The 12,891-nt window shown below is 33.3% G+C and overlaps 1 protein-coding gene across 1 annotated transcript in view; it reads left to right on the top strand.

The window, feature by feature from the left end:
* TBCA (tubulin folding cofactor A) overlaps positions 1–7,625 on the top strand; it is a 77,757-nt gene extending 70,132 nt beyond the window's left edge. Inside the window, exons 3-4 of the mRNA XM_007079820.3 lie at positions 5,272–5,358; positions 7,466–7,625. Of these exons, the coding sequence (XP_007079882.1) occupies positions 5,272–5,358; positions 7,466–7,546 (168 nt within the window). The 3' untranslated portion in view covers positions 7,547–7,625. The remainder of the gene's footprint in view (positions 1–5,271; positions 5,359–7,465) is intronic.
* Positions 7,626–12,891: the final 5,266 nt, after the last annotated feature.

Genomic DNA, 12,891 nt, shown 5'->3' with positions numbered 1-12,891 from the left:
TTTGTTGAGGATTTTTGTATCGAAGTTTATGGTCTGCAGTTTGCTTTTTTTATACTGCTTTTGTCTGTTTCTGGTATCAAGTTAATTCTCATCTCGTAAAATTGGCTGGAAAATATTCCCTCTTCTCTTTTCTTAAAGTATTTGTGTAAAGTTAGTGTTAATTCTTTAAATATTTGATAAAATCGCCCAGTGGAACTATCTAGGTTTGAAGAGTTCTATTTCTTTTTTATTAAAATTCAATTCCTGGGGTGCCTGGGTGACTCAGTCAGTTAAGCCTCTGAGTTCGGCTCAGGTCATGATCTCGCAGTTTGTGAGTTCGGGCCCGCTTCGGGCTCTGTGCTGACAGCCTGGAGCCTGCTTTGGATTGTGTGTCTCCTTCTCTTTCTGCCCCTCCCCCACTTGTGCTCTGTCTCTATCAAAAATAAATAAATGTAAAAAAAAAAAATTAAAATTCAATTCCTTTCATGATTGTAGAAATATTCAGGTTATCATTTCAGTTTTGGTGGTCTGTAGTTTTCAAGGGATTGGTTCATTTCTCCTAAGTTGTTGAATTCATGATCATTATGAGCAGTATTATAAAATTGTTTGTGAAACTTTTTTTTCCTTTAATGGTTGCAAGATATGTAGAGATATGATCTGTTTTGTTACTGATATTAGTGATTTGTGCCTTCTCACTTTATGTTTGTCAGTTTTACTGGAGATTTACCAGTTTTTTAAAAACTCAGCTCTTTGTTTCCTAGATTGTCTCTGTTGTTTTTTTTATTTCTAATTTCTTTGATTTCTGATCTTATTTTTATTATTTCCCTCTTCTTGTTTAGGGTTTATTTTGTGCTTCTTTTTGTAGGTTCCTGAAGTAAGAACTTAGATTTTTAAATTGAGATCTTTCCTTTTTCCTAACATAAGCATTTACTGCTATAAATTTCCCTCTTGGCATTGCTATAACTTAATCCTACAACATTTGATAGGTTATATTTTCATTACCATTTATCTGTGTATTTCTCTGTTTCTTTTGAGACTTCCTTATTGACTCTTTGGTTATTTACAAGTATGTTGTTTAATTTCTAAGTGGTTTAAAGATTTCCCTGCTTATTTTTATTATTGGTTTTTAATTTTATTTCATTATAGTCATACATGCACTATGTGTTACTTCAGTTCTTTTAATTTAAATTTGTTGAGATTTTTGTTTGTTTTGTTGTTGTTTGACCCCGGTTATGGTATACTATGATGAATGTTTCATGGGTGCTTGAAAAGTATTTGTATTTTTCTTTCTTAGATAGAGTGTTCTGTAAATGTCAGTTAGATCTTGTTCGTTGATGGTGTGGTGTTGTTTTTTTTTTTATATCTTTGCTGATTTTTTTGTTTTAGTACCTCTACCAATTGCTAAGAGTGAGGTATTAAAATCCCTGGGTATATGTGTGGATTTGTCTCTCTCCTTTTAGCTTTATCAGTTTTTGTGTTATGTATTTTGAAGCTCTGTTGTTAGTACATACACATTTAGGTATTTTTTTTTCTTCTTGATCATTTTATTATTATGTAACATCCCTCTTTGTCTCTAATATTTATTTTTTTGCTCTGAAGCAGTATTAATATCATCACTCCTGCTTTTTCTGTCTTTTTAATGTTTGCCTGATTACATTCTTTTCCATCCTTATATTTTGAAACTCTCTGTTTGATTTTGTTTGAAGTGAGTTTCTTGTGGGCAGTATATAGTTGAGTTGGCCCAATCTCTGAATCTCTGTCTTTGAGCTGGTGGATTTAGACCATTTATTTTTAAAGTAATCACTGACACCTTAGGGATTAAGGCCCAGATTATTATTATTGTTTATGTTTATTTATTTATTTTGAGAGAGAGAGTGCAAGCAGAGTACGGGCAGAGAGAGAGGGAGAGAGAGAAAATGCCAAGCAGGCTCCACACTGTCAGCACAAAGCCTGACTTGAGAATGAACTCACGAATCATGAGATCATGACTTGAGCCAAAATCAAGAGTCGGACAGTTAACTGAGCCACCCAGGCACCCCAGGCCCAGATTATTTTTTATTCATGGAATTCATTGCATATCCTTAGTCATTCATCAGTAACCACAAAACACAAGTCAAAATCCTTCCTTCCTCCTTCCTCCCTCCCTCCCTTCCTTCCTCCACTTCTTACAGCATGACAACTGGGTCCTGAGAGAAGGATTTCCTAAAAATAAGCTTTTCAAGAAGCCCACATGGAAGCTGGTCTTAGGTTCCAGAAGGCCATTGCTGCCATATTCCTTTGGTCACAGGCCCAGCCCAAATGTAGTGTGGGAGGTGACTGCACAAGAGCAGGCTCATTGGAGGCCATCTTTATGTCTTTCTCCCCTGTCTATATTGAGGTATAGTGGACAGTTTAAAATTGTATATATTTAAGGTGTGCAGTTTGATGATTTGATAAATTTATACATTGTAAAATATCCACCATAACCAAGGTCCTTAACATATGCATCACCTTACGTAGTTACACTTTTCTCTTTCTGTCTCTTTTAAAAGTCAGATGGATTTCTTAACATGTTTATTAGCACGTTACCATTTTACCTCCATGTAAAAAGAGACTTAACCATTGTTACAGTAATCTCTGAACTACCCTAAAGCCCAGTTTGGCAAACTAATGTAGTTACCATTGGTTCCAGAGACAGCCAGTATACCAAAATTAGAGTGCCTATAGATTATTTTAGGTATAGCCAGCCCTGGGTGAATGGATCATTAAAGAAGCTAGAAATCTTATGTCAATTGAGCAATAGCAAAAGAACTTGACATTGGCCAGATTCTTTCATGGAACTCTTCTTTCTGAAAAAATGAAAATCTGCCAATTACGGCTTTTCCTTTCCCTCTCCAACTTATCTACATTTGATTATAAAGGAAATTGATTCAACTTTAGTTTAGTAATATATTCATTATTATAATCTGAGAGTTGCTAAGCCTCCCCAGACCTCCATTTTACCTGACTAACTTCCATTATGATACCCCAAAATCACAACTTGTTTTAAAAACAGTAAGACATAAGTAGGACCACATCCTGTTGTGTTCCCTAAGACTCCTTACCTACCTCCCCTTCCTCCCAATCTGTGCCAAGATCCTGACTTAGCCTCAGTCTTGTCCTAGTCAGCATTAGAAAAAACTGAGAGTTTATTCAGATATTTTAAACAGAGGTACCATTCATTTGAGTGACCCCTTCCTAAGGGAACATTTTGAAAGATAATACTCATTTAGTTTAGTTCAAGTATTTTGAGGGGTGTCTTTACTATATAATCACACCTTATATATGGTCTTTTAAAATTATTCCTGACAGTTGTAATTCATTGTTACAAGGTAAAGTACATGATTTATGGCCTTGATAAAGATGTGGTTTATGGATTCCACATCATAGTCATCAGTGTACTGTATGCCTTTGGCTCCCAGTGGCATGGTCTTCTTGAAGCTGTGTCAAGTGTTTATTTTCATGTTCATGCTCCTCTACTGGAATGGAGGACAGAGACCTTCTCTTTTCATTTTTATATCCCTCGTCCCTGGCATCCTATAGACATACATTAAGCTTATTTAAATGAATTGGGGCTGGTATATGGGAGAGTCTGATCTTTGGCTCTAGTTACATCAGAGTTCTGTTTTGATAGATTAATTGAGGATTCTTGCTCTGTAATAATGCATAGAATAATAATAGAAGTTTTTTGGGGCCGCATTGCTTGAAGCTTATTTCATTGACAATACTATACTAAAGTTTTCAAAAAAAATTTTTACAAGTAAAAACATTTCTACTTACTGTGTTTTTGACCTTACTGTTTATATTCATTTCATCTTGTTTAATTAATATAAGCTATTCTCAAAGCAGGTCTATAAGGAAGAAATACGAATCATATATCCAATGAAATGTGCCTGTCACTGATTTTTCACATGTATTCAAACTAACCAGATACATAAGATAATTTAAAGGCAGTGATTACATTTCAGGGTATAGTATGATGAGCAGTGAAGTAAAGTCATGACCCTCTGTCTGAAGTTTTCAGCAGTGTCTCGTTAGCAAAAGAATTACAAGTTCAACAGTAGGTTTTCACCTGAAAAAATAGATGTGGACAGAGAGCATCCTTGTGTATTATGATTCTGATTTTTGTTTATAGTGTGAGAGCTATAACAAAACCATTGGGGAAAAGGAAGAAGGTACTGGGAGTTATTTAAGTTTGTATTAAAATATAATATGATTACCATTAAGTTATGTCTTTCCTTTTTATTTTAGATGAGCTAGGTAAGAAAGCTTATTAGGAAAAGTTCAGGATTTGTACCCATTTAACCAAAGGTATTTGTCCAAACACTATTTTTTGGAAATAAATGTTTAAATGATCTGTTTCTTTTTGAGAATAGTTTAAGGAGATAAAGCTTCCTACCACCTTAGGAAACAGACCTATTTGAGGGCCAACATCTGACACTAATTTATTTACCTTCCTGTTGATTGGTTTCTCAGTGAATGATTTGATTTTTTTCTTTTATGATTCAATATTTTACAGTCCAGCTTTGAATGCTATATTTTAAGTCCAGAAATACCCACGAGAATAAATATTCTTGTGTTTAATTCTGTTGTGTCTGTCTTCAAGAGGAATAGGCAGAAGTTCAGATTCAGAGGGGTGCCAGGTTGGTAATTTGGCTCAAACTGCATGGGGAGAATAATCTCTCTCCTAAAATGAAGCACAAGGATAAGTAATAACTTTTTATGCATGATAAGCATCAAAAATATGAACCTGCTGGTCTTTGCTTTTCATTTTTCTTTACCTCTGTCTTTCAGTGAGAACCTCCTGCAGTGTGCACACGATGTGATCAATAACTCAATAACTTTTTTCATGCAGTAATTATCTCCATGTGATATTATCTGAACAGTGTTTTTCTTTATTACTCAGAAGATGCAGGAGATATTTATATAACCAGCTGGTCCCATTTTGGATAAAGGTGCTTTGTGACAGCAGGAAAAATAGTTTATTTTAAATGGCCTTTTTAAATAAATGCTCTATGAAAAGCTTTTCCAGCTAATTTTCACTTAGTATGAGAAGGTGATTACCAAATGATCAAAAACTTGTACTCTGAATATTTTACAGTATGATAGTCATTCTTTCTGACTTCTTATAATCACAATTTAAAGTATCGAACTGTTTAACATACCTGTAATTTTTTCCTGATTCCTCTCAATCATTTTAGATATTTACAGAGGCATAAACTAAACACATAAGTTCTACCATCTCTGCGTGTCTCACAGAGATTTTCATTATAGGCAGAGATCCTTCAAGAGTCCCGGATGATGATCCCAGATTGCCAGCGCAGGTTGGAAGCTGCATATAGTGATCTTCTGCAGTTATTAGTAAGTAAAAAATTCTCTGTATTCTGTTTAAAAATTCTTTCAGTCCAATGCATGGAAGGCCAAATCTTAGTATTCAACACTGTCAACTAGTTAGGGACTATTTTGTTCACTTGTCCTGATACCAGTATATTTTAAAACAGTTGATAGAGGTTAAGTTGTGTTTTAAATTATGCCTCCAGTGGAAGTACTGTATCTAACATGTTTATTCTGTTTAAACTTAGTTAATTAAATATATTTGAGTTACCATGGTAGATATTCATGGCACTAACATTGTCCAGCAGTATCTTGAATTATTTAGTTTTCATACATAAAAGTCTTTTTTGGCACATTTTTAGTGATAAGCAGACTATTTAAAATTTTGAAAGATCCAAATGTTTCAAATGAATTTTTAAAAAGATCTAGAATTCTTTTAGAGTCAAACCTAAATCCATTTGAGAGGGAAAAAAAGCCTTGTAATATAGGCAGTCCTTGGATAACACTGTTACCGTACCTGATAGTGTAAATGCTTTGTGATACAGTGGCAGAATCATTTTATAAAGGATTCTAAGAATAATTAAAAGTCCTCTTATTTCTTTCTTAATAAAGATAACTGGATAATACTGTATTCAAGACAATTGTTATTGCTGTTTGATGATAATTTGATGAATTCTAACATTTCCTTTACTAATCTCATTTTACGTTTCTATTTCTTGAGCTAATATTAACTAGCTACATAGCTTTCTCCTGAGTTATAATTGTCCCTTACATAACAAAAGTATGGTGAGAGATGATCATATGTATTCTTTGAAAAAGAATGACATTTGTTTTCCTACCCAAATAATATTAGGACTAAATCTGCAAGAAAAAACAAAAAGAGAAGTGTTTACATTTTACTTTAATTTTGACACAGAACTCCATATTTATCTATAGGAACTTTTTAAAGGCAGGGTAATTCTCCTTAACAGACAAAAGTAAAGCTGTGGTTTTAAAATAAAAGATAGATGAAAGCAGAAAATAATTACTATATTAAAATACTCCTTGAGACAGAAGCACCATTTGTATTTTCTGACAATTTAAATGCTTTTTTCTCTCATGAATATAGCAGCTAAAAAAGTAATATAAATTGCTTGAAAAAATTACACTGTCTTTGGATGATATATTTGTGTATTTGGACGTATCCAACAATATTTCTACCCTCAAAGAGCTTATATTTACCAACAGAGAACAAAGACATGTTTAGGTGTCATGTAGAGGTTTAAGAAATTCTTACCTGCAGTCTGAGTTAAGCAAATTCTTACTCCTTTTGCTTTAAATTTTCATATTAAATAAACACACATACCTGTTCCCTCTGCTCTACAACTATTTGTACAGCTCCCAACTTTTATTGACCTGACATGAATAACTAACCATGGCTTTACTTAATTTAAGTAAAAATCAAACATGCAAATTGACTTAGATGATATTATTTCGCTTATTTCTTAGCATAATAATATTAGCAAGAGCTTGATGTATAAAGAATCAAGAAAAGATTCACTCAGTCAAAAAATAAAAGACGTTAGTACTTTGTTTCCTTGTAGTACAACATATAATACTCATTAATAAGCAGACAGTTCAATTTTCTAATTTGAAGATGATACTTGACTCTGGTGTGACACCACTAGCCTTCTTGGTCGTTGTGAGTAGTTGGAAGATTAATTTGGTCTGAATGTTTCTATATATGTAACATTTTAGTAAATCATCTTTTTTTTTTTTTTTTTACTTTTAGTCCACTCATAATCCTTTTTGTATAGTGACATGTTGACAAAATGAGAATAAAATTTTGTATTAATTTTTTTGAGGTTTTTATTTAATTCTTTAATGCCAGTAGCTGTAGATGACCATGTTTTTCACTTACTCTGTGAGAATGCTATGTAGTGAAACAAAACCAAACCTATTTTTTTTCTCTTCACTATAAAGGAAGAAAGAACTATGGGAAATCTTTGAAATTAAACAATATTTAGATGGGGATTGGAATCATTTTTGTGTTAATTTTTGAGATTTTTATATTGTTGGTTTATAATATTTGAGGAAATCACAAAGGACTAAAGCTGAGAGGGAGAAATCTAATTTTTATTATATTTCATTTCAGGAGAGTGAAAAAGACTTGGAAGAAGCTGAGGAATATAAGGAAGCACGCTTAGTATTGGATTCAGTGAAGTTAGAAGCCTGAAGTTTTTCTGTACAGGGTGTTTTTTTGTTTTTTGTTTTTTGTTTTTTCATTAAATCCTGGGATCCATTCCACAATTCATTATTTTTGACCACTGTTGTATGTTCAAGTAGTAGGAGAATGTGATTCTTTTTATGCAGTTGCATATATTTTTCTTTGCCTAATTTAATGTGTCAAATAAATGAATTCGTCTAATAAAATTGTTTATATCATACTTTACACCATATTTTTAATTAACCTTTTATCATTAAATCATAGACATTTTTAACAGAGAATTAAAATCTGTCAGGTTCTCTTTGAAGTCTAAGTATTTTGCTTCCTAAGTATGGATTCAGTTAAAAATAAGATACCTTTCTTTTTAGTTAAAAATCCAAATTTTGAACAGTTTGTTCTAAATAGGGTACAATTCCTTCAAAAGAAAGAAGCTCTCTGTGGATAAGGCCTCACATATTTATCCTTTCATAGTCAAAGTCTAACATTTCCATTACTGTTAACCAATGGAAACATTTAAGTCTTTTCCCAGAAAGATAAATTTATACAAAAAACACCAGTGATTTAGGTCTTCAAATAAAATTCTTACGAACAAAGAATTGAATTGTATTTTCAAGGAATAATAGCTATTGTCAGTGGTGTACTGGGAAATGTTTAACAGATCTTCAAAATGGAAAGGGAACCTCTGACTTGGGTGGTATAAATACTCCCACTGTGATTAATTTCAAGTTACTAACATGACATCACTGAGCACAAAGTTGGGAAGATAGGAGCCAGCTCCAGCATACACTGGCCATAGCCAAACCTGGATTATCTTGATTGACTAGAAAAGCGCATCATTTTATCACAAAGTATTTTTTCCAGTACAGTTGTAAACCAATGAATTACTTAATCATTTCAGTTTATTTTCTAAAAATATATGACAACTCATTTAGCCTCTTATTTCTTGAAAATGTGTATGAGCCTTATATCACCAGTCTAGCATGAGCAATGATCTAAAGAACTAAAATAGTAATAATAGCATTTAAACTTTAAAACTCGTAACTGAAAAAAAAACAGAAGCTGAATTTTTGCTGCTATAAGATACATACTTGTAGGAAGGTTGATCTGATTTTGGAAGTCACTAATCACTAGAAACCATAACGTTTATTGAACCTATCAAAAAGAGAAGAGAAAAATAATACTATTCTGTTATTTTTAAAGGGTACTATTGTTTTAAAGCACAGAATGCATAATTTTTTAAATAAAATCTTTATACATGCAGAAAATTACTTCATCAGGGGATAACATACATCAGAAGCATTTCTAAATTGAAGTGTCATCGCCTTAATATTACATGCCATTTTTAAAGTATACGAGGTGGGGAGGGGAAGAATGAAGAAATGAAAACATAATTACAATGTAAAACTTTATACTTAAGGCTTAATATTAGAGATTTGAGTAGCAGGAGAAATGAAATTCTAAATTATTTTGTGGTTGATATTTAGCATCAGAATAGGTTGGTTTATGGGAGAGGGAAGGGACCATATTTAGTTTTCCAAATAAAATATCATTTAAAAGGCATTTTACCATTTATGAAATGTAAAACAATCTCATTTCAATCTTCTGCCAAATACACAAATACCATACATATTCATAGGAAAAAATACTGGTCCCTCCAGAAAAAAAAGTAATACTGAAGGGGAAGTTTTGCAGCCAGGACCCAAATATTGGTTGCTGAAAAAAATTATTTTCTTGCCAAAAAGCCTAAGAAAGGAGAAATTAACAAGGTAGATGAAAGTAAGTATACCTTTAGCGAATTTCTATCTCAGCTATAGATTTTATACTGGATCTCTCTCCAGACACTGATCAGAAGCAGCAAGAAGCTTAACATTCTGTGAAGGTTTATTCCTGGAAAATTTTGACACATCCCAGTTATGTTTTCACAGCCATGGAGAGGCACAGTAAGTTAAGAACAGTTGTAAATTCATTCAGTGTCAACTTGTTTTTAAGCTTTGATTTAAAACCTTACAACTTTGGGACAGTTGGGTGGAAATTCCCAAAGGTAATATTGCCTTTTTCTTTCTCCACCAATACCTGACCCCAACCAATATATAGCAGTTGCTTAGTAAACACTTGTAGAATAGGTAAAAAGCAGGAACATCTCTAACCTCTGGAGTGATAGAAAGAATGCTATGAAGGATACCATTACATCACAAACACACTTAACAGTGATTTTCAAACTATTTTTACCACAAACCTCAATAAGAAACACGTTTTCCATTGTGACCCAGTACCTACTTAGAAGAGTCTATATATACGTAAAACAAGAAGTCCTCTTTAATATGTACAATTTCTCAGTTCTCTGTTTCATTTTATTTTATTTTATTTTATTTTATTTTATTTTTTTAAGACAGCACAAGTGGGGGAGGGGCAGAGAGAAAGACACACACAGGCTCTGAAGCAGGCTCCAGGCTCCCAGCTGTCAGCACAGAGCCCAACGCAGGGCTCGAACTCGGGAACGGTGAGATCATGACCTGAGCCAAAGTCAGACACTTAACTGACTGAGCCACCCAGGCACCCGTTTCATTTTTTCAATAATGATTATGACTACCTGCTATTAGGTTGTGAAAAATACTACCCTAATACAATAATATAAAATGCTTCTACTTATAAGAGTTCTCTCTCTCTCTCTCTCTCTCTCTCCATTTATTTATGATTAAGGATATGTATCCTATATATAAATAAATGGTTATAATATATATAAACAATTGCCCCTGTGAATGTGTGCAAAGTTATACAGATTGCAGGTATAAAGTGTCATTGTAACATGTAATCATCTAACATTTGTTAGGTACCTTTAGTCCTTGCACAGACTATATAATACAATGGCTTTCATAGAGCAAATAGGCAAAACAAAGACAAGTGACAGAATTGAGTAGTAAACCTAACTTTTCTGTATTTTTCTGCATAGCAAAGGGCATATCATTTCTAGGTAAGAATGTGCATAGGATAAAGAAGTACAAACATAGCCTGTGGAATGAGTTAAAGTAACCATATCCAGGCTGGTTTTAATGCCATTGAGCATTTCCAAGTTCTAGCATTTTCACTTGGACATTTTTGGTCAATGGGACTGGGCTTTTGGGACGTTTATATTTTGGATGAGTATTAACGTTTCAAGAGCTGGGTTGTCTTTTATTATATTTTGTACCATATTAATTGCATAACCATTAGTTATGCAAACAGTTCCTTGGGAAGAAATGGAACTTGTGGGAAGTTTAAAAAAAAAAACTGCTAAAATAAGCACATGTTTATTTTATGAATAAGGAAGGCTGGTTGAAACAATATATTTTAATGTTCATTTAGCATCTCTTGACTTTCTGGTCAGGAACATTCAAAGCCCAATATTTAAAAATCGTCTCTATGCCTATACCTGTGCAGTGAATCACTTCCAAATTGAGCAGTCAAACCTGGTTAATCTAAATTACTTTGCAAACTTCATTACATTACTTGGCTTTTTAAAAATCCTATCAAATTTAATAAGGACATATCCTACAGCTGGTTATCACTTAAATCTTATTATTTGGTCATTTAGATAAACCAAGGACAGATTAATCCTTACTTTGATGGCAAGTTAGGGCCTTTTAAATGTCAGTGTAAACTTGACATGTATATTGAGCAAGCTCTGTGAAGCATTTGGCATTAAAGGGTTAATCAGATAATTTAGTCCTTGAGACTCTTTTGAGTGCTTTTAGCTGGAAAGAAATTGAATGGTTGAGAAATGGTGCACTATGAAACAAGTTATAAGTATTAGTGTACTTGAAATTTTCAAGAGTGCTTCATAAAAATCTATATTGCACTCCACTATTCGTCTTATTGCTCTTATAATACGAGAGGCATTTGTTCATGTATTGGACTGTTGCACTGAAAGGTATAATTAATTTATGAAACAGTAGATCAGAACCTTATATTTTGTTTATTGCTTTCTGTTGACTGCTGGATAGTTGACAAGTTTCTTTCAACATCTTGGGGGAATTAAGAGGTTAATATTTTTAACGCACAAAGAGCCCTTTCAAATTAAAGAATCCCCAGTATAAAAAATAAAGGATAGAAACACACAGTTCATAAAAGAAGAAATACAAATGGATAGGTTTTTCAAAAATGTTTCACTTCAGTAACCAAATTCAAATTTTAAAAACAATGAAGCAAATTTCTAAAAATATCTGTTGGCTGGGTGTGATAATAGTTTTTACCAAAGACACTACATAAAGGATGAAGTGTGAAATAGTGAAAAAGTGAAAAAGATCATTTTCACTGTATGCAGTTGATATGTACTAGGGAAACACAAGAGTCACCTGTAAAGTAATTAGAAGAAATGAGGTAATTAAAGTGGGTAGCTGCAAAATTAGTATATGAAACTGTTACGAGTTGAATTATATCTCCCAAAAAGATATGTTGAAATCCTAACCCCCAGTACTCAGAATGTGACTGTATTTAGAAATAAGGTCCTTGCTGGAGTGCCTGGGTGGCTCAGTCAGTAAAGCGTCCGACTCTCGGTTTCGGCTCAGGTCATAATCTCAGGGTTTCATGAGTTCAAGCGGGGCTTAGGGCCCTGTGTTGAGCTTCCTTGGGATTCTCCTTCTGACTCTCTCTGCCCCTCCTCTGCTTGCACTGTCTTTGTCTCTCTCTAAATAAATAAACTTCAAAAAAAATTTTTTTAATTACATCTTGCTGATGTAATTAGTTGCAGTGAGTTCATAACTAGGGTAGGCCTTTAATCTATGACTGATGTCCAAAAATAACGTGAGAGAGAAGGCCAGATGACAACATAGGTAGAGATTAGATTTATGCAAGCCAAGGAACACAAAAGTGACACTAGAAGCTAAAAGAAAGGAACGGAACAGATTCTCTTAGATTCCTTGAGAGGGTATGGCTCTGTCAACACCTTGATTTGAGACTTCTAGCCTCCAAAACTGTGAGACAATACATTTCTGTTGTTTTAAGCCTCCCAGTTTGTGACACTTTTTGTTATAGCAGTCTAAGAAACTAATACACAGAACCTAAGCTTTGATATATGCCAGAAATAACCAAAAGTGCAGAAACGAATCCCTACTGAGTCTTAGAGGACAACATTTTAAAAAATGACTTGTACTATATATGGAAAGTTAATGTCAAATGTGTTTTATTTCTATGTCAATCTGTAAATCCGATGAATTAAATACATCAGGGTTGGGGGAAGATGAGAATTTTAGGAAATTATTATGAAATCCAACTTAAAAACTGGGACAGGATATGAAAAAGAATAGTAATGAGGGAGAACTAGTTTTGCTCACTATTAAAAGTTTGTTTTTACAAGTTGCAGTAATTAAATATATGGT

This window comes from Panthera tigris, chromosome A1 (assembly GCF_018350195.1).
Source record: "Panthera tigris isolate Pti1 chromosome A1, P.tigris_Pti1_mat1.1, whole genome shotgun sequence".
In the NCBI taxonomy this organism is placed as follows: domain Eukaryota; kingdom Metazoa; phylum Chordata; class Mammalia; order Carnivora; family Felidae; genus Panthera; species Panthera tigris.
This window is presented reverse-complemented; position numbering and strand designations above follow the sequence as displayed.